Source organism: Oryzias latipes, chromosome 11 (genome assembly GCF_053564925.1).
Source record: "Oryzias latipes strain Hd-rR chromosome 11, Olatipes_Hd-rR_3.1".
Classification (NCBI taxonomy): domain Eukaryota; kingdom Metazoa; phylum Chordata; class Actinopteri; order Beloniformes; family Adrianichthyidae; genus Oryzias; species Oryzias latipes.
Window position 1 is genome coordinate 23,178,370 of NC_136247.1, and position 20,924 is coordinate 23,199,293.

The window sequence follows — 20,924 nt, forward strand, 5'->3', positions numbered from 1 at the left end:
CCCTATGATAAAATCCCAAAATATTATTTTCCCTAAAATAATATATAGATAGTGTCAGTGATTATATGTTGGGTGATTTTGTAAGTTTTAGGGTCAGAGTTTGGGTTAGGGTTAAGGTTAAGGTTAAGGTTAAACGTTAGGGTTAAGGGTTAGGTTAAAGGGTTCTGACCCCTCTTCCAGGGAAGTTGGGCGATGCCCTAAGTGGGCATCATTACCTTGTCCCTGTTGGAATGTCTGTTTCCTTCCCCTCTGTGGACGGACAAGTGTCCGCTCACCCTCCATATTACTTATTTTTTGTTTTCGCCTTTGTTATTCTAATTAAATAGATGAAAATGAAAACTATGTTTGTGTGTTTTTATAGTTTGTGTGTTTTTCCTTTTGTAAAAGAAAAGAACGTAAGAGAATGTGTAAAAAAAACAACCTAAAAAAATAAAAAAGGAGAAAGAAAGAAAGAAAGATATTCAAAAAAATAAAATTAGCGTGCTCCAGCGGCAACATTTCAACTTGTATTCAGGTCTTCCTCGGGCCTATACAGCATGCTGTTCAGTCTGGCTGGCTTTGCTGGCACTTGGAGAGATGTTGTCCCTTCAAAGAGCAGGGACCCCATTTTAATTGGACCCAATTAAAACCTCCAAATTGTTCTGTTTTAAAATATATACAAAAATGTAAGCATGTTTTTATCCAAATTTCATGTTAAGAGTTGGGTTGGGCTACCAAAACACTCCTGCTCCAGCCCTTCTGTCAAATTTTAGAACCCTTTTTAGCCCACAAGTCAAAACGTTGGCCCACCGGTGGCCTAGCTCACTCAGCCTCATTTAACGCCGTTATACTTCTATTTAGACTAAGACAAATGTTTTTCTTTACTTATTTACATTACTGTAATAAATTGTTCCTCTTCGTCACCAGTAACAGCTAAATAACTAGCTTCTACTCTTGAGAGAAAGTTGGTATTAACCCTTGTTCTATCTTAGATGACCCCACCCTTGCATTGACGTGTTCTCCCTACCATGACAAAGGTGGATAAAGGTGGAAAGATTTCATGTAATCCATGGACACCAGTGAAGATCACAAATCATTGAAGAAAAAAGGTTCAGCGCACTGTCTAGTGGGTCTAGATGACCCAACTCCCACCGTTAAAGTTCCTAGGATAGCACAAGGGTTACACAGAGTTGTGTCCCTGTTACCTGCAAAAAGTGGTCACAGGGTTGCACCACTGTATTGTAATAAAAATTGTACCACCGATCTGTAAGCTGAGCTAAACAAGCCTTTGACAGTTTACTTCCTATTATTGATGAATATGTAGCAGTAAATCAGAAAGGGGAGGTTTATTTGTCACAAGTTTGTAATCCTAGACATCCACCAGTTCTGGAATGACCCTGTTGTCAAAACCGTTCCATAGACTCTGAAGGAGCTCCAGCTCTGGTTATGGCAAATTTTGTTGAGCATCTTGATGAAAAACAGTCCCACACTTTCAGTTCATAGTATACTGTTTTGTTTTTATTAAAAATAAGTCACATTCATTTTGTGCTGTGAAAACTGTACATGTACAGGAGGTAAACACAACATAAAAAAACAATGTTGTGACAAGAAATCACAAATGTGTGTTTCATACGAGTAACTCGCACTATGAGAAGACCTGTGGGGGGATTTGAGAGGGGCGGGGGGACTGGCTGGTTGTACATACTGCTGAGTCACAGTAACACACCATTACAGAACACAAGAGGTTCTATTACCTGTTGCTGTAGAGCTCAGAGTAATAACAAGTATCCTGAAGAACAATTAAGAGATAATTGTACGTTATTATTAATTCTATAAAATCTTTATTGAAATACAATTATCTACCTGTCATAGAATGCTCCAAATATGGAGACTTGTGCGAACAATGTATCTAGTGAATGAATTCCTTGAATTACTAGTACAGATTTGTAATACAATATTATCATAAAGCATCTATATTCTCTTTAAATATGAGGAAGATGGTATAAAAGTGTTTTTTTACTAAGAAAAACTCTGCCGAAAACATAATATCCGTCTTGCTTGAGCATCAAGCACCCATCAATATTGCACTATTTCACACTGATGGCTGAAAACACAAACGTGTTGAAGTCTTAAGGCCCTGATGGGACCCTCTGTTCCGTCCAAGAGTCCTGCAAGGCTGAGAAACAATTGGGCGATGACGAACGGCCTCTTTGACCCTTTGAAAGTGCAGCACGGAAGAGCCTGCATCTTGTTGCAGCTGGGGGGTAGGGGTGGGGGGGGATTCTGTAGCTTTTAATCCAGCTTTTCCCACAGTGCACTGCTTTTCCTGTGTAAGAGTCTGTGTTCCTCGTGGTGCTGGTGTTTGGCGGAGAAGCTCGAAGAAAGCACCACCATCAACTCCATCAGCACGCCGTCTGTTTTTCCCGATGCAGTCTACATGGGCTCACAACGCATTAGAGATGCACGTTTTTGAAAAGTTCTTTTGCAGGTTACAGTCCAAAAGAAATTATGAGGGGAAAAATAAAAACACCTAAAAAGGAGCGTTGGATACTGGTAAGGATAATCTTTGTGATAACAACAGAGATGTATCATCAGCCCGACCTCCAGACAAGTTCTTGTCACTGGAGCGGCTCATGCTGGTGTAAAGCAGAACTAACGAACACAAACCGCCAAAATAGAGCCAGAGAAATTAAAGTTTCACTGCACAAAAACCAAATGAGTGTGCTCAGCCCAGAGAAAATGCACAGCATTGAAACACGTCACTGGTCCTTTCATGATTTCTAGCCTTGACTTGTTTTCGGAAGGTAACGTCGCTGCCGGAAGAGCAGCTGGGAGTCCTGGCTGAGCCCCCCCCACAACAAGCAGGGAGGACGCGCCATTTTCAAAGTTTTAATTTTCTCCACATTTCAGTTGAAGGAAAATAGAAGCACTAACATGCCGACCATGTCTTCTGAAGCCCAGGATGCAGGGCTCAGGATACTCCCAGTGAAGCGGTTGTGGTTCCACAGACGGTCCTGGTCTGTGGACACCACCAACCCTTTAGACCTTAAGAGCACTATGAGAAGTGTCCACACAGAGAAGCTACATTTAACATCCCCTCGCTAACATCTCCTCTCCGTCATTCCTTCTTGCTTTGAAGACATGGATTCTGGGACCTACTTTTTTATCTTCCCTCTTTGTGGCTCTCTTTACTTAATCCATTCAGGATCCCATTCTGAAACCAAAGAGGTGACTGAGGTGAAACCAGGTCACTGCGCTTGACCCCTTCTCGTTTTCCTCAGACCTCTGTTTGGAGGTCGATAATGTCCTGTCCCACCAGGGGGATGGAGGTGCTGGTCTTCTCCCACTCCACTGAGTGCAGCTCCAAAGGCGAGGCGGCTAGGGGCTCCAGGTCTTTGCGCACCCATGCAGGGGGTGACTGCGGTATCCCCCGGACTCCCTCCCAGGGCCTCTCCAGTGGAGCCTGCTGTTTGTCCTGTTGGGGCAGAAGGAGAAGGCGGTTTAGCTCAGATGCCACGCTCTGCCCCGAGCAATTCTTGATTTAATCAAAATGAAATGAGATTCATCTGAGGTGATTTTCTGGTAATGAGACTCATTTCTGCCATTTGGGCAAATGACTTCCTTGAGGCGTGTTCCCTGATGATCTGACTTGACAGTGTGTCTCGTCTACTGAGAAATACATTCTGAGATTGTGAGTTTGTATATAAACACTCACGCTGTGGTTCGTTTTGTCACTTCCTCCTGAAGACACACTCCATCTCACAGACTGTAAGAAGGAAGGAAGAAAATACATCCTTATTCAAAGTGACCTATAGGTACAGATGCACTGTTTACCTTTTTAAGGTCATTTTTTTGTTTAGTTTTTTTTTTTTTTTGCTTTATAGGTTTGTTTTTATTACTCTTCATCCCCCCCTCCCCATCTCAAATAATGAATGTGAATGGAAATGGGTGGTGAGTGGAATATTCCAATGATTACCTTGCTGTCAGAGGCAGGAGATTCTCTGTCTTTCTCAGCGTGATGTAGCTTCCTGTTCAGGTCCTGGAACATGTTCTGGTGGCGTTTCTTTGTGTGCATTATTTTCTAAATTAGACAAAAACAATTTTTACATTAGGGTTTGCTCTGAATTACATGAGATAAGATCCATTTAACTTAATTTAAAGAAAGGAAGTGCTAAATGAACGGTCGTTACCTCGAAGTCCAGCTCTGCATAACGAGATTTCTGTCTCTGTGAAGCGAAAGATCAAAGGAAGCAGGTTGAGTTTGAGGAATAAAACCAAGACGGACATTAAACAAATCAGACAATCCATCTTTTTGTACCTCCAAGGAGCTCATGGACAACGTGGAGATGGTCTCGCTCTTGGACATCATGGAGTTCATAGACTCAAAGGTGTTCTCCAGGCTGCTGTGGGTGATGTGAGACTCGCTGGACATGTTGTGGATGTTCTGGATGGGCGAGTCCCTCTCTGAAAAGGACACGCTGACCTGGTCGGGGGGGACCGACGCCATCCCGAAGGCGGCTTGTGGCTCAGCGAAGGGGCCGCCCAGGTGCATGAGTCTAGCCTGGGGCAGCTGCTCCATGTTGTACTTTGTGGGGTCATCTTTGGGCTTGGATCTCAAGGTGGAGGTGGTGTTGGGCATGAGGATGTAACCGCTGCCGTCTGAGAGACTGCCCTCGCCCTGCACCCGAGCCAGGTCTGCGTCCAGCTGCTGGAAGAGCTCCCCTTCACAGACGTAGACGGGCTTCCCGGAGGAAGGGTCGATTCCTCCCGGCAGGTGGCTCTTCTCTCTCTTCAGGGTGAGGGTGTGGCTGGAGTACTCAGGAACTGCCTGCATGTGGCTGCCCTTCAACGGCAGAGTGTGGAAGTTGGGGCCCATGGGGAGTGGCAGCTGAGGGTGAGACATCTTCTCTTCAGAGGAACTCTTCATTCCTTTAAGAAGAAAAAAAATCAAGAAAAGGAGTTAAAACCAAAGTACAGCGCTTCTTAAAAGCTCAATAAATTGAATGCCTTTTCTAAGTGCCTGGCCTCCCAGAAATTGAAATGCAAATGGCAAACATTTAAGTATAGGATCGAGAAGCTTGCTGGAGTAAAAGCTTACCTTGTCTGCTTGAATCTCCATCCTTTTCATTATCAGACGGCTGGTGAAGGAACAAAAACATTCCATCAGTGCTTTAATGCATGAATATATTAATTTAGGGATCTATTAAGAAGCACTCAAAACATTAAAAAAGGCAAAAAGCCAAGAAATGTACCATATGCTGGGATTGGCCGTTGTGAAGGGAACTACCAGAGTCTCCATTTCCATCATCCTTGCGGTCAACTACTCTGCACTTCACAGCATCCTGAACCTAAAAGGCAGACAGAGAATTTGTGGTTTTGTGAATGTTGTTTGCCTAATTGGATGCAAACTAACCAAGTTTGATCCTAATACTTGTTTTTTTTAGCAGGTCCATTTGGAATTTTACCTCTCTGCGCAGGATGCAGTGCACCATGACGATGATGAAACCTTCAAGGGAGTCAAAGACGGCAAAAAGAATCTGAAAGAGGGCGGAGCGACGGTCAGTTAAGGCCAGGACAGCAGACATCCAGGTGAGTGCCAGGAGGGGCAGAACCACGCAAGAGCTCCACAGCGACGCCCTGCAGGAGGAGGAGAGAACAGCAGGTTGATGAAAACGTCTGTTTAAAGCTCAGAAACAAAACGTTTTCCTGAAGATCAATCGTTCTTACCCAGCTCTCTCTTTGAGTTTCACATCGGTGATGCCGTCCTTGGACACAAGCTTGTTGAAGACCAGAATACCAATGACCATGTTCACCTGTTTGGAGTCAAACATATTGATCAGACAATGCTATGATGGAAAATACATCGATTAGGGGCCACAAATTAAAATACGAACCAAAACTACGGCTGCAGCGGGGCCGACGAAGGAGTAAAGGAGCCCCCCCTCAAGAGACAACCAGCAGCTGAGAGAGGACAAGCATGATGTTAGTGCTTACATTCATAACTGTTAATAAAGGAAAGCCTCAGTCTTCTCTGGACTTACTAGTTGACGGTTCCATATCCCTTCGCTTTAGTGAAACCAACGGAAACGGCAACAACCAGGGCGGGAAGTCCTGCAAGGCAGAAAACATTGGATGCAGTTAGAGCCTGCAGAATTAAAACACATGAGAAATTCATCCGTGCAAAAGAAAGATAAAGATGAGCCCTCTTACCCCAACCCAAGCACAAGAAGCGCTTGCGGATGATGCGGTTGCGAAGACGACCAGTGACAGCCATGTAGGACTGCCAAGCTTCTGTCAGCACCCAGCAGAAAGACGAGAGGAAGAAGAAGTGCAGAAGGGCAGCTACCAGAGTGCACACCACCTGCAAGATCCAAGAAGAAGATGAAGATGAGGAATATGATTCAGCATTGGAGATTAGGCCCTACGAGTTTGTAGGTAGAGGCTGAGCAGAAGGGCCGTCTTACCTTGTTGCGAGCCTGAGTTTGACCGACAAGAATGAGGGCATTGGAGCAAATAATGGAGAGGCAAAAGTTGATGAGGATGACTGAGCGCTCGGAGCGAATGTACCTGAAAAATAAAGGTAGAAAGTTTTAGGAAAGAGTATAAAGAAGTGGCATCCTCGGTTATTTGAAGACAGTGTTGTTAGACTGTGCTGGTAGGGTTACTTACTTCCACACTGAGACGTAGATGATGATGAGGAGCAGCAGGGTGAGAGAGGAGACCCCACAGCCAACGATGAGAGTCACGGACGGGAGCAGAGCCTTGTCCATGATCTGCAAAGAGGGAGACAAAACGAGACGTTGCCCCTTAGAAATGGTTCCACAGACAATCGCACCCAGCACAAACAAAACACCGAGAGGCGCACAAAGAACAGGAAGCCTCTGGATGTGCGCTATCAGGAGCTGCAGACAGCTCCCTGTGGGCAAACCACTGAATGGCACAATCAGGCCAGCGCTCAGGCAAGGTGACCCCAAGGTGAACATGTCAAACAGATGGAACGGAGAACCAACAAACGGCCATTGAGCTTTTTGAGTCAGCGAACGTGGGGAGAAGGATACGCTGATGTGTTCTGTCATTTGTCTGAGCAGCTTCTAGACATGTAGCTCACCACTTTGGCCTTTTTATTTATTATTTTTTGCATTTGTGCTAACCAGTGCATCTTTGTCAGTTGCTGAAAGAGAAACAGGTGGACCATTATCACCTATCTGCCACCACCTGACCTCCTAATCCCTGAAAACACCTTAGCGCCTGTCGCTGCCAGCGATTCTCGCCATTCTATGTTTGAAACAGATGCCGCGCCGAGTTTTCTGCTGGATTCAACAGTCGAGCTGTTTCATTGTCTTCCATGTGACCCAGAGGCTCGGTGGACCGCTGTTGTGCTTTAAAATACACCAGATTCTTCTAATTTTAGGACTTCGCACTACTCTCAAGGCTTTAATGAGTCTTAAAAGCAAACTAACGCCTCCGATCACGTTGTCACCACCTCCTTTGCTGATGAGATGGAACATTTTTGGAAAGATCTTTGGAAAAAATGTCTTGAAAAGGGACTGAAATCTTTTCCAACACAAACAGATGACTTTCATCCTGTCTTTATTTTTTAGAGAAACCTTTAGTCTTAGAGGATTGTTCTTCTCAATCTCAGTTCGTGCTCCACGTAGGCTTTTCTCATATCAAAAGGCAGATTGTGAAGCCTGTGGCAGCCAAAGTCTAATTAAGTGTGGCAAATTAGTTTCAAATTCTGCACCAGAAGAGCCCCCAAACAGATGGCAGATAGCAGGGCAGTGCGTCGCCTTTTTGCATTTAGAAACTCTGGGGTGTCACTTGGTGGAAATACATCCCAATCCCGCCGTTCTTAGTGTTTGTATCTGGGTCGGATCTTGTTCCGCGGGGGCTGCTTAGTGACACTCCGACAGCCAGTTTGACCTAAATGTGAAGCGCACCTTCTCTTTGTCCTTGGCTAAATCATTCTAAACTAATAAAATGATGGAAAACGAATAACTTATTGGAAGCAAGAGACAACATTTAAAAATTGCTGCCAAGTCAGGGGCATCTACTGCTTCCACTGCAGCATCTGCCTCACTACTTTCCAGCTTTGCCTCTAGACTCTCACTGGAGTTTGGTTCTGGAAGATGTTATTGAAAAGCGTCCACATCAAAGGATGGACGTGGGGGTGGGGGGTGGGGATGGTAATAACCAGATGTCAGTCTCTTATTGGTCTTCCCGCACTGGCATTTTCAGTTTAGCGCCATAGCTGAGAGGGAGGCGGTTGTGTGTGTGTAATCGAGAATTCAGCGATATTGGCACACCAGATGATTGGCTCGACGACCCCTTTACTGTCTGGGGAAACAGGGAATATGAGCAGCCTATACAAATATGGGAGCTGCTATAAGGATTGGCAACCACAAGGCCGATCAACTCCTGAACATAGACAGCTCATGAGGGGGGGGGGGGGGGGGGGTGCTGGGATCTGTCTGAACACTGATGGAAAAAGATGCAAAAGGTGCCAGGGTCAGACTAACTATTTTCTTTGTTCGGCAAGACGGCAAGACACCGTCTTGCCCCCCCCCCCCCCCCCCCCAACCCAACCCAGCATCTCGACTATCAAAATTCACCCAGGCCAAATCTGAGCTGCAGAAGCCGTTACCAGGCAACTGGACAGCGGGCTGCACAGTCTATAGGGGAAAATTACACATTGTTTTTGCGCATGAAGTAAAGGGATGCGTGATGACAGGTGTCGGTAATCGGGGAATGCAATCAAGACCGCATCCAAACTGCACGAGGCAAAAAAAGACAACAAAAAAAGACGCGCGATTGGATCATGAAACGCAAATGAAAAAAACAAATAAATCTATAATATTATCTTCTAATTTCGTTTTCTTGCAAATATTTTTTAGGCATCGACCCAAATAAAGCCAACAATGTGTCTGATTGTGCGCAAATCTCTATGGAAAAACGCAAACGAACAGCATCGACGTGCGTAAAAACGCATGATTTTTCATGCTCATCACGATTCCTTCTTTTCTGTAAATGCAGTTTTTCCGATCGCGTGGACAAAGACGCGCAGAGGGGCAGCGCTCCCGCAAAACAACAAGTCCCATTGATTCCCGCACCCCACATCCACTTGCAAACTGAGCGCGGGGGATGAGGGGAGGGGGGCATTTAGCAGAACAGTTAAGGGACATTTCTGCCCCTTTAGAGGTAAAAAACATGACTTACCGAGTCCAGGTTGACGCGCGCTAAGATGGCGAAGGTGGAGATGCTGTCACAGACGCATTTGGTCCTGAATGAATCAATGGGCACCGCTCTGCAGCTCCGCGCAGACCAAGACCCGAGCAGAGAGGAGCTGCGCAGGGAAGGAGAGTTAGGAGAGGAGAGATCAGACCAACCTGTCAATTCACATTCCTTCATGTAAACCAACATCAATGGAAAAAAGATAACAGGATCTTTCAATTACGCAGTTTCTAATAAAAAACATTTTTTTTTACATTCTCTATTGAACTTAAAAAATATGTTGTTAGAAAAAAACACGTTCCTTTAAATGTGAACAATTAATAACCATCTACACCGTTTTTACTAGAAACGTTCCTCAGCAGAAGTGATGGTTGGACTGATGTGCATCACTTCTTTCTGGGGCTTTTGGGGTTTTTTTGGAGGACATTTTGTTCCTTCATAGTGATCCTTTTATTAAAAAAAAAGGCTTCACTGCAACACCACCCGCATGTGCTTGCTGTTGCAGCAGGAGCTGCACCCTCAGGCTTAGGCTGACTTATGAACACGAGCAGACATCACAGCCAGTGAAGTCCAGCCAGGTTCTGAGTGTCATGAGAGGCCAGCCGCAGGCCCAAACCGTCACCGCGGTTTATTGGACTGACATCAAACCAAGCCTGACTGTGTTGCACGAGGAAAATAAACCCTTCATGCAAACATAAAAATCTGTATATCTTTTATTTCCTGCTGCCACCTGTCTCATGCTGGTTAATGGGCAACTTCCTGTGACCAGAGTGCTCTCAAAACATTTGCATTTCAGCAAAAAAAAAAAACACTGACCTCAAAGTCTAACGTCAGCCAGAGCCTTTTCCTTTGCCATTTCCACAGTCCCTATCGTGCCATTAATCACATCCGCTGTCACAAATGAATCTAATTTGACCAGAGGCACATCGGCCTCCCTCTGAAAGTCTATGAGTTAATTAGATTTTTGTCTCTGGATTCATTTTTGCTCCTGTGGTTGTTTGAGATGTGCGCAGGTGATTTTTCATGTCTGACTTATCCTGTTTTCTGAATATAAATGATTATTTTGTGGCTTTGCTTAGAGATCATATAGACTTCAGACTAAAAGGTCCAAGTCATTTAGGTGGTGTGCATCAGACCATCAGGATCAAATCGAAGGGACGTGTCTGCCGACCCAAGTCATGGTGGATCATCATCAGTGTCATTTCTTAAATCTTTAAGCCAGACAGTTCATGCAAGGTGTGAACATCATCATGCTTGTGGCTTTTCTCTGCCCCTCTTGTCATTGATGACTGACATGGAGACAAGGATCTCTGCTTTGAGTGGAGTCGTCATTAACTGTGACATAAAAGGAGCTTAAAGCTCCATCACATGAGGACATAAGTCAGCGCTGGATCAGCTGATAGGGGGCATAAATGAAAACAAAGAAGAAGACTTACGATTCGCTCTCGTCCCAGGAGAGGCACGTCTCATTGACTGTGTCCTGCAAAGAGAGGTAGATGGAAATGTCAGTGTGAGGGATCTCTGGGCTGCAGAAGCATGAGATACAACAGCTTTTTCCTCTGCCTCCTCTCCAGCCGTCTCTGTAATGCATAAACTAAAAACAGCTTCTGTGGAAGATACTAATCCTGCATGATGTGTGATTGTCGTCATCATCAAGTGACCATTTGGTGGGAGTGGGAGTTTTGCTGGGTTTAAACTGTCACAAGTGTATGGAAAAAAGTCAAAGTGTCGCCGCAAATGTCAGCAAAATGTCAGGATCCGTGCACTGCAGACACCCAACATGAAAGGGTGTTGGCGGTGGTGGTGGTGGTGGGGGGTGTTAGTTAGTGCAATCATTAGAGACTCACATTGTGGAGGTGGGGGAACTCAATCTCCACGGGGGTGGACATCAGGGTCGGGGTGGGCTTGACGATCACTGTCACCACCTTGGAGTTGAGCAGTGTTGTGTTGCTGTGGAAGGAGGACATTTCACCGTCAGTGTGCAGCCTCATAAATGTGTAAAAACCACAAATACAACAACACAGAGGCCCTTCTGCAGGAAAGGGCGCCATCTTGTGTCTACAAAGAGTATTTGCTGGAAGGTGAATCTCACTGCCGTACCTTTGGGAGGGCATGATAGAGGCGAGGTTTCTGTAGAGGACGATTCCGGTCACAAAGGCGTCATTTCCATCTGTAAGCAGAATATTTGCTTAGATCCAGCTGCGTGAGAGCGCACATTTGTCCATCTTTTTTAGAAAAATCTCACGGCTGAATGTTCTTACCGGACTGTTTCAGAGAAAGAGCTTCACGGGACACAGAGATCTTCTCCTCAGATGTTCTGACCCAGTCCAGCATGCCTCTCCAGCCTTTCACGGGGAAGGTGAAGTTGGAGCTTGTGGACGTGGGGCGCTTGTGGATACTCAGCACTGGGAGGCACAAACAATTAGAGATATGAGTTTTTGTTAAACCTCTAACAAGGCCAATAGGATATTTTATGATTTTATTTAAAAAAAAAAAAAGAGAGGCAGAAATCAGTCTGAGAACATGCGGGTTTCATGCATCTAAACAGTTGTTTTTCAGAAATGTAACCCAAAATGTAACACAAAACGTTTGGGCTTTTTTTTTGGTATTTTGCATTATCATTTTGAAGTTTGTGGACAAACTGCTTTATAATAGCAAAAGGGTGCGTTGCACTTGACCGCCTGTCAGAATGATAAGTGATGCATTTGCTGCTCATGCATGAAGATGGATGACAAAGTCCCTCTGAACAGACATGCAGAGAAAGTGACCGGCAGAGCTCACCTAAGTTCTCTGTGACTTCATAAATGTCCTGAAAGCCGCTCATTTGCATACCGATCATGTTCACAAACTCCTCCACCAGGCGGAGGAACTCCTTCATATTGGCGCCACTCTGGATTCGATGAAACAGAAATAGAGGGGGGAAAAAAAGGTCACTTCAAGAGTCACTTTAGTGTGATTAACACGTCTGAGTCAATGCAGGAGGTTACATTCAAGGTTTTTCTTCAAACAGAAACATGTTATTTCAGAGAATTCAGCGGAGGACTTCCTGATGACCAAACATGGGCATGCAGTTGATTCATTCTCCTTTTCCCTGTCCTCCCGCCTCTTTGCTGAAAGGGAGGGCTGCCTGACTTGCGTTTCTCTGACGCAGAACTGCTGTGATGTGGGCGCAAGGTGTGCGCTTGCATGCGATGTACTGACAGTGTCTCCTCACAACGGCCATCAGTATGTGGGAAGGCACGGAGATTCACAGACTGTCAAGTGGGAGTATCGATTTTTCCCTGATTCAGAGTTGCAGTTGCCGTGGTAACTCACACTCCTGGTTCCAGCCTGTACATGCCTGTATGCATGCGATGGGAGGATTAGAGGCTTCTCAAACTTTTCTTCACTCGTTGAGAAACTCTTTTTTTTAACAAGGACATTGGAAGAACGTGACAAGAGTGTTAGCGAACAGATGCCCAGAAATGATCAAGTTCTGTGTGCTGCAGTGAAACTCACACGTCTCCTCCACTGGTTTTGTCTAATTATATTCCGTTTTTATGCAACAAATGGCCGGCCCAATCTTATTTTGGAGCGATGAACAATGCCTAGTCTTTTTTTTCACCCCATCTTCAAACTTCACACACTCCCTGACAATGTCCTTCTCGCTTGCTCTCAACCCATGTTGAAATGTTCCCACAAAAGACTCATTTTTCTCTCTTTTCTTCCATGCACCCCACACCCTCTTATCACTTACCAGCTGTGCCTCTTCCCATTTGTCACGGTACTCCTCCTTCAGCAGGTTGCTGATGGTCTGGACATAGTTCTGTAGATCATTAAATGAAAAAAAAAGAGGTGAGAAAAAAAACGCCTGCAGCCTAACACAGCATGCTATTTTTGATTAAAATGACAAGAAAACATGGAATCGGATCCTGAGCTCACCTCCACATCAGCGTTGCTCAGTCTAAGCCTGGTTCCCTTGTATATTTCAGTCGTGTTCCTCAAGATCTCCATAACAGCCAGGAGGTCACCGCTGTACTTTGCTCCTTCATCAGAGGAGAACCTCAGGCGAGAAATCACCTCAGCAATACCGTCAACACTTTGTCTAGTCTGGGCTTTGGAGTTGTAGACCCTTGACTGTAATACAGTCAAAAGATTAGTTTAAAGTCTTGACATGAAAATTTGTTATGGCTTTTATGACTTTGTCTGGACTTACCAGTGCCTGGATGTTCTCGTATTTGCTGGAGACACACTTGGTGTGAGTTGGGTTCTCCCAGGATGCAAGTCCTACAGCGTCCAGGGTGCAGCGACGCAGAATCAAGCCTGATAACGGGAAAAGGGGGGTTTCATTATCATCCAAACGAGGTTTAAAAATGTTTTTATAAAATAATCAAACACTCAATCACTGCTTTTCCGGCTGTACCTTTAGCATCTCCAGGGCAGACGACAGCAGCCACGTCTCCAGCAGGGGTCTTCTTCCACACCACATCGCCAGTGTTTTGCTCAGGGCAGATTTCATGGGGTTCTGTCAGGGTAAAGACACATGCGTTAGATAAACGTTTGTGCTTTTTAAAGCTGTTTTTTTTCTGAATGTCGAGCCACTGACCGGGGCATCTCTTGTCATTGCAGCGCCTCTGCTCTCCACCTTCACCAGGGCAGGGTTCCCCTCCAAAGAAAGGGCCCTCACAGACTCTCTGCCTCTGCTGGATGCCTCCACCACAAGTCTTACTGCAGCTGCCCCAGGAGCTCCATGAATGCCATCGCCCGTCGACTACCGAGAGAACATTTTACACCATTAATCCTGCACTGCGATTGGTATGATTGAACCAGTTCTTTTTGCGCGAATCTGTGATTCAAAAATAAAAAAGAATTGGCCTTTAATCACCTGGACACTCCTTGAGAAAGCAGTTGGCGGACTCTTTCCAGCTGCCATGGCACTCTGAGCCCCCATAAGATGGACCGTTGCACTCTCTGGTTCTCTGCATGGTGCCGTTGGAGCAGGTGGAGGAGCAAGCGGTCCAAGCTGACCACTCATTCCAGGATCCGTCCACTAGAGGGAAGCAGAGGAGCACTTAAAACCACATCGACATGGAAAACTCAGCAAAAGTTGGCTGAGTTGAGCTGATGACAAGAGTGAGTGGCTTTTATCAGTGACAGTTTCTGAATGGTAATTTGTTAGTAATTTACTCATTTGGATAAACAGTAATTAAAGATCAGTGTTGTTGCAGCTGAAAGCAAATCTTATTTTGTTTGAAAGTTAAAAAAAGATAACACACTTTTTTCCCCCTGTAAACCCAAATTGGCCTCATTAGGACAATTATTCTTTTCAACCTTTTTCTTAAAAACACTTTCTCTTAGTAATTACTTTATTTTTTTCTCGTTAAGACCTGTAATTTTCCTGCGGTGCAAAGGCACATCTGCTGATGGAAAAGGGAGCAGAAACTGAACCATTGTCTGAGGAAGAGCTCAGTTCAGGCAGAAGAACGGTGGGTAATTGATGACCAGTAAACTTAGGGAGAACAATGCGGGTAGGCGGCAGGACGAGAAAAAACTCAAGTTCTAATGTACTGACTGGCCATGAGTACCTCATGAGTCACTGCAGATGATGGGGATATAAAACTTCTGACTAATACCAGCAAAAGTTTTTTTATGTGGATGAATCAGACATGCTTTCCACCTGTCACTGAAATTTCACGTGGTTCATTATTTCCTGCATATGAATCAGTTTGATGAAGTATCACAGACAGGAGGTTTTTAATAGATTTTTTTTTTAGTTTTAGATTTTAATTAAATTCCGTTTTGTTGAGTAAAACCATAAAAAAACCCTAGAGGCCTCACCTGGGCATACAGCGATGTTGCAGAACTTGGTTTGTTTCTCTGGGCCGTTGCAGGGCTGTCCTCCATTCTGGGGCTGCTTGCATGTGCGGGTGCGTGCACGGTAACCACGGCCACACGTGGATGAGCACAAGCTCCAGGGGGTCCACTCATCCCAAGCACCATCAACTGCAGAGAGAAACACAAAAGGCCCATTGTGAGGGAGCGTTCAGCAGTGTTCTGAATTCCCTGCAGGGGTCATTTGTAAACTCTCCACTAGGGGGAGCAATCACCTGCAAACTGTCAATAGATGGGGGGCTGAAATTGAGTCTGCTCCACAGTTAACAGCAGGTTCAATTTGCAGAAGCTCTGAAATGCTTTACAAACTTGTTGATTTCTGTCATCAGTTATTTCTTCTTCTTTAAAGCTGGTTTTGTATCATCATCATTAGGAAATAATAGTTTTTTTCCTCCATTGTATGTTTCAGTTTTTTTTCCATTTTCTGTCAAAGCCTCAGCAGAGAGGAGTCAGGGACTCACCAGGGCAGACAACGGTGTTGTTGCATTCTCGGTTCTCCCGCAGGGGTCCGGTACACTCGGAGGTGAAGGAGGAGGTGGCACAGAGGCGGGTCCGGCTCTGCCAGCCCTCCCCGCAGGAAACTGAGCATGTACTCCAGGAGGACCACTCATCCGTCTTAGCATCTGTTGTACATGAGAAGATTGTTAGACCTTTCACTATTTCACATACCTGCCTTTAGCAAAAAATGATCAATAATCTCACCTGCTGGGGTGTCCACAGCTGCGGTGCTGATTCCGTTAGTGCTGTCTCTCTTGAGACCAACGATGGCCCGCAGACCCTGGCTCCTGCTGCGCTCTTTGCCTGCAACAATCAGAAAAAATTCCTTAATCTACTGCTACTAGCTGCACATTTGGTTTTAGGAAGACTGCATGTCGGGGTGGGGGTGGGGGTGGGGGGGCTTACCGATGCAGGCCTGAGGGTTGCAGGCGCGACCTTCCTCAACCGTTCCCTCACACACAGCGTTTTCAGGCTGGCAGCTTCGACTGCGCACCTGCACTCCTCCGCCGCACTCCTGGCTGCAGACGGACCAGCGGCCCCAGACACCCCAGTCCTCTGCAGGAAACAGACAGCAAGGCATGAGGTTACAGCTGTGCCCTCCAATGATGCAACTTTAGTGCACAAAAATGTGTACAAAAGAAGAACTCAAGCGTTTAGGAAGTGAGTAGCTCTTCTATTTATGCGCAGATAATAAAGAAGGACGTGTTTCTTTGAGAGAAAAAAGTCAATAGATCTTTCATCTGAAATTGGAATTGTTTGCTTTTAAACACTTGAATGAACTCAAGGTAGAAAAGAATGTTAGGCTGACGGGTGGGTTGCTATGGCAACAAAAAATGCAGCTCTTCATTTTCTGCCTGTTGGCTGGCTATCAGGTCTTTGTATTCTGTGTTCTCAATCTGACTTGCAAACACCTTCTCCCTCCCTGACTCCTCAGAGGGCACCAAAGCCGATAAGCCTGCGTTCAGAGTGTGAGGTCCAGAAGGTGTGGACACTTAGGCGGAAAAGAGCTCTGGCCTCCGTAATAACTTTGATTTGCTTGTCATTACTTGGTGGTCGAACCCTGCACAGCCGCTGCCTGGGCTGCAGCTGTGCAGACGCAGCTCATTACCTCCAGCGGCTCCTCAGACACATTTGGTAAATGCGAGGCAATGTCCAGGCTGGAGGCAGCCTGCACAGCTGTGGGGTTTTGAACTACAAGATCCCTCTACTAATCAATAAATGCTTAACAGAACCCAGTAAACACAACAGAACATGCAGTTTTTGTTTGTCCCTGTGATGAAACCTGTCTGGGTTTGTTGTTTTCTACTCCGCCCCCCACATTTTCTAGACACAAATCTGGTGTGTGAAGAACTTACTGATAATCTCAGCATCACGGTCGTTGTCTTTGGAAGTGGCGGAGCATTTCTCCACGTAGACACCACCCCTGTAGCAGCTTCCTGGCTTCCTCTTTGGGGCTTCCCAGCACTGGCAGGGGGTGTTCATGATGCCACAGGGGTAATCGTGAGTGCTACTTGACAGGCACTTCTCCAGCCACTGGCACAGCATCTGGCAAGCAGGCATGCTTGGGTTCCTCTTCCCCACCACCAGAAACTCAGCCTTGAACTCACTGACATCGCTCTGTCCCAGTGGAATCTCTAGGGCGTTTCTTGGGGCCACCTTGCGGATCTGAAGAAACTGCTTGCTGGACTCCAAGTAGGTGACGGTGGTGGAAGCATCGCACAGCCTGACGACCTCGTCGAAGCTCTCCATGCCCAAGTAGGTGCGGGAGGTCTCAATGAAGGAGTCAAACTGGAAGGTTCTGATCTGGCGGGGTGCGCAGGCGTCGGTGGGCTTGGTGATCTTCATGTAGACGGTGTACCGGCGGGGATCTGGGTTCTGCAGGGTCCAGGAGCATGGCGCTGAGGGCAGGGTGGTGGTTGAAGTAAACACACCGAAGAAGCGGCTCTGCTCCAGGGTGGCGCAGGTGGCAGAGGCTGGGCCTGAGGGGGTGCAGGAGGTCAAACCGAAGAAGAGCAGGGCAAGGGCCACAGAGGGGCCGGTGAGGAGTGACCGCGCCATCGGGTCAACGTTGACGAGGAATCTGGTATTGTAACTTTTTTTTCTTTGTCTTCTTTGTTGCAAGCTACTGCACTTCTTTTCAGATCTTTTTTTTCTTCGCAACCCCTCCAAGGAACTGATGGACTCGTAGTTTTTAGAACAACAGACAATCTGTCATTTCTGAATCAGAGGGATCTGCAGAAGAGCAAAAGAAATAAATAAAATAAGAATCTGTCAGAAAAAAAACACATATGTCTGCAGGAAAGGATATCTTTCAAATGCAAGTTCCTCACAGTATTCATGAGATGTCACTTAGTTGGATTTATGGTTGAGCTAATATTTATGCAAAATGGATCTGCCTCTGATCTGCATCACAGTGCTTCAGGGTACGTTTGGTGATCTAAATGCTCTGTTCTCTGGAACATAATTGCTGCGGCAGTACAATTACAGTCCTTCACAGCAAGCTGGTATCTCCAAGCTTCTGCTCTTTCCTCCCCCACACTGAACTGTGTGCGTCAGTCTGACGTCCATGCAAGCTTCGCCACTGGCAACACTAATGTTTGGCACTTTATTATTTGTGCAATGCATTCCTCCTGTTATTCAGCAGTAAACAACAGCAGGGGTTAGACCGTGTCCTCGCACAATTATGTACTTTGCACAAACATGTTAGTGGCTTTTTTATGTTTCTGCCTTACATAAAGGGGCACAAAGTTGCAATAACTGTTTGCATGTTAAGATAAATTTGTGCATGTTCATGCAAAAACAGTTTTTATGCTTTTTTTTCCCCCTTGCAGCGTCTTGTCTGGATGTTTTTTTTTTTTTTTTACGTCAGTCTCTTTGCATTTTTGCATCGGCAAATCTTTGGGTAACTGTTGCTCTGAAGCACCTTCACCTGCCGAGCTGAAGAGCGGTGCTCACGCGCTTTAGCAGATCCTCTTCAGAGCCTGGACTGAGGAGTCAATGCTGTTGCTCAGCAACAATTTTCACATGCAGCCAGGACAAGTTTCTAGCTTCGTCATGTCTCTATGCTTTCTCCGTTTTTACCCGTCACCCCCTTTGCTATAATTTGTCAAGATAATCTGAGAAACATCATTTATAGGAATTAAATAATAATTATGCATAGGTAAAGCTCGCATTTCATTGTAAAGTGACAGTCACCGGGAGAAGCACCTGCACTTTTCATGCAGGCAGACTCATAATTATGTGTCTCACATCCCTCCTTCCCTCTCAGTATCCCTCTCCTCTCTGTGAGCAAGGCAGCAAAGACCTCTCTTATGTGTGGGCCCCCCCTCCCGCCCACTAACAACCGGAAGCTCCATGAATGGGCATTGATGAGCAACAGGGTGGAAAGAACTGTCCAGCTTTGGCGGCAGAACTCTTTCTCCTCACACTGTCCCACCCCGCCCTCCCCAACTTGTGAATGCCCTCCTACTGCTTGTCCGCTTGCTGTCGTCAACATTTTTTTCCTTCTTTTTTTTTTTTTTTGCAAAAGCTGCACAGTAAAGAGCAGGATGTGTGTTGTTATGGAGACGGGGCTTATTTTCTGCAGAACACAGCGTGTGTGGTGTATTTGCCAGAAGCCTGTGTCATCACCAATATGGTGAGCTTTCAAAATGTAGGTTTGAGAAATATAAACGTTGATGATATATGAATCAGATGTTTCTGGAGGGATGATAGGATGATGCAGGTGGTTGAGGAACTTCAGCATTTTGGCAACCAAAAGGATTTAAAACATTTTTCCCCCTGAAAATCCTCAAGCAATAATGAATTTTTGAGTAAATACAGATAACAATCAATCAGAAGCTGAAAATTGTGAAAATTATGATTTCTGCCAAACTTTTCTAAACTCAATCATTCGTGGAACAATCACTAATCTTCAGATCTGCATGTGCACAAAGAAGTCTTCTCCTTCTTGCATCTGATTGAGCAAAGGTCCTTGAAGAAAACTAAGGTTTACTCCTATTTGGCTCATGTTTTGTTGCCCAATCCGCTGCAAAAACTGGCACACGTGAAGGAAACTTCTCCACTCGATGCTTTGGTGCCCATCAGTGACGCATAAAAAATGATTAAAGGAAAATTTGAAAATCAAAACTACTTATTTGCTGCCCTTTAATGCTCTGCAGTACAAACCAAAGAGTTTCTGAAAATGACTTGTAGCTTTTTTCATTAACCTGCTTCACATGTCAGAATTTTAAAACCCAACCAAAATATAAATGAATTTATATCACAAAGTTTTGCAGAAATGGGAGTTGGGTGTCAGTGAGCTGCAGGAAAAAGCACCTCACCTTTCCTGCTGCTCACTGACATCCAAGTCCAATTTAAATCAGATCCACTGTGCATGAAAAGGATGTACATGTATGCATCAGCACGTTAGAGCAGATATATTAGTGCGCACGTGGTCAGAAATGTGCTAAAAACCAGTGCAAGTAAGTTAAAAAATCGCTGCTGAAGCTGCTTTGGAGTTTCAGCACCACGGACAGCGACTCAAAACATTCAAGTTTGCTTGAGCCCAGAGCCTCCTCCTGACGGCAGGGTTGCAAACCCCGTTCGTTTCAGCAGATATAAAAGAATGAAAACTTTTCTTTACCTTGAAAGAAGCGTCTTTGAAGTCTCGTCAGTGGCTCTCTGACCGGTTGTCCCGGTTCCGGACGCGGGTAGCAGCTACTGAAAAGTCTGACTCGACTCAAAGTCTTCAGATCTGTTGACTGGCCAAAACTTTCGCAGAGTTGCCGAAAGGATGCGCCAGGTTCCAACCGCGACCCAAGAGGGTCGGTCCCAAGTTTCAGTGCAGTCCACTCTCACAAGCAAAGAAAAAATGTGGCGACTCTTACCAAACTCCAAAGAGTTTACTACCAACTTAGTTTAGTTGCTATGTCCAGAAGAACTGGCGGATAGCGGAGGTTCAAATCGGCAGCGTTGGAGCTCCAGCACAGTCCATAGAACCAAACGTTCTTCTCTCCAAGCTCCAAGAAAAAAAAATGTTGGTACTTCTACTCCCGGCTTCGGAGTCTTCTTGCTTGTGGTCTTTGCACTGCAAGTGGGTCCAGTCTGAGTGAAGCTCATGGCCTCCACGCGGTGGTATATATGCAACCCCGCCCCCCCAGCTCCAAGCTGGAGTGCGTGGACGGAGTACCGAAATGAATGAGACAGCACCGAGACGGAGAGGGAGGGGGGAGAGGAGTGTGCGGAGGAGACGCGCTTGTGTTTGGGTGCGCGCGCGCGCACGACTGTGTCAGAGCATGGAGGAGGGAGGGAGCGGGAGTCCGAAGGGAGGGGCGGGATCTGTGCAGAGACACGGAGACCAACGA

At 45.8% G+C, this 20,924-nt stretch overlaps 1 protein-coding gene across 2 annotated transcripts; it reads right to left on the minus strand.

The window, feature by feature from the left end:
- Window positions 1–1,475: 1,475 nt before the first annotated feature.
- On the minus strand, window positions 1,476–20,671 carry LOC101171679 (adhesion G protein-coupled receptor B1). 2 transcript variants are annotated; one of them, XM_011480750.3, is made up of 32 exons: window positions 20,204–20,671; window positions 16,935–17,811; window positions 15,985–16,134; window positions 15,784–15,882; window positions 15,543–15,704; window positions 15,028–15,192; window positions 14,075–14,239; window positions 13,796–13,960; window positions 13,613–13,714; window positions 13,406–13,512; window positions 13,132–13,326; window positions 12,947–13,015; window positions 11,992–12,100; window positions 11,472–11,615; window positions 11,311–11,380; window positions 11,058–11,160; window positions 10,647–10,690; window positions 9,196–9,322; window positions 6,649–6,752; window positions 6,444–6,546; window positions 6,190–6,340; window positions 6,021–6,090; window positions 5,874–5,940; window positions 5,707–5,792; window positions 5,445–5,616; window positions 5,232–5,327; window positions 5,078–5,117; window positions 4,298–4,908; window positions 4,170–4,205; window positions 3,956–4,060; window positions 3,695–3,745; window positions 1,476–3,454 (listed from the first exon to the last, which is right to left on the minus strand). In XM_011480750.3, the coding sequence occupies exons 2-32, from the start codon at window positions 17,635–17,637 to the stop codon at window positions 3,257–3,259; spliced, it is 4,569 nt and encodes a 1,522-aa protein (XP_011479052.1). In that variant the 5' UTR covers window positions 17,638–17,811; window positions 20,204–20,671; the 3' UTR covers window positions 1,476–3,256. The 2 variants fall into 2 exon arrangements, with proteins under 2 accessions (XP_011479052.1, XP_020562641.1); XM_020706982.2 differs by lacking the exon at window positions 3,695–3,745.
- Window positions 20,672–20,924: the final 253 nt, after the last annotated feature.

Excerpts from the sequence above, each read along its gene's own strand:
- LOC101171679 (XM_011480750.3), bottom strand. The coding sequence starts at position 17,637 with ATGGCGCGGTCACTCCTCACCGGCCCCTCTGTGGCCCTTGCCCTGCTC. Across the intron at positions 16,135-16,934 it reads CCGTGATGCTGAGATTATCA|AGGACTGGGGTGTCTGGGGC; the intron begins GTAAGTTCTTCA and ends TGTTTCCTGCAG. Across the intron at positions 13,016-13,131 it reads TGAGCAACGCTGATGTGGAG|AACTATGTCCAGACCATCAG; the intron begins GTGAGCTCAGGA and ends AATGATCTACAG.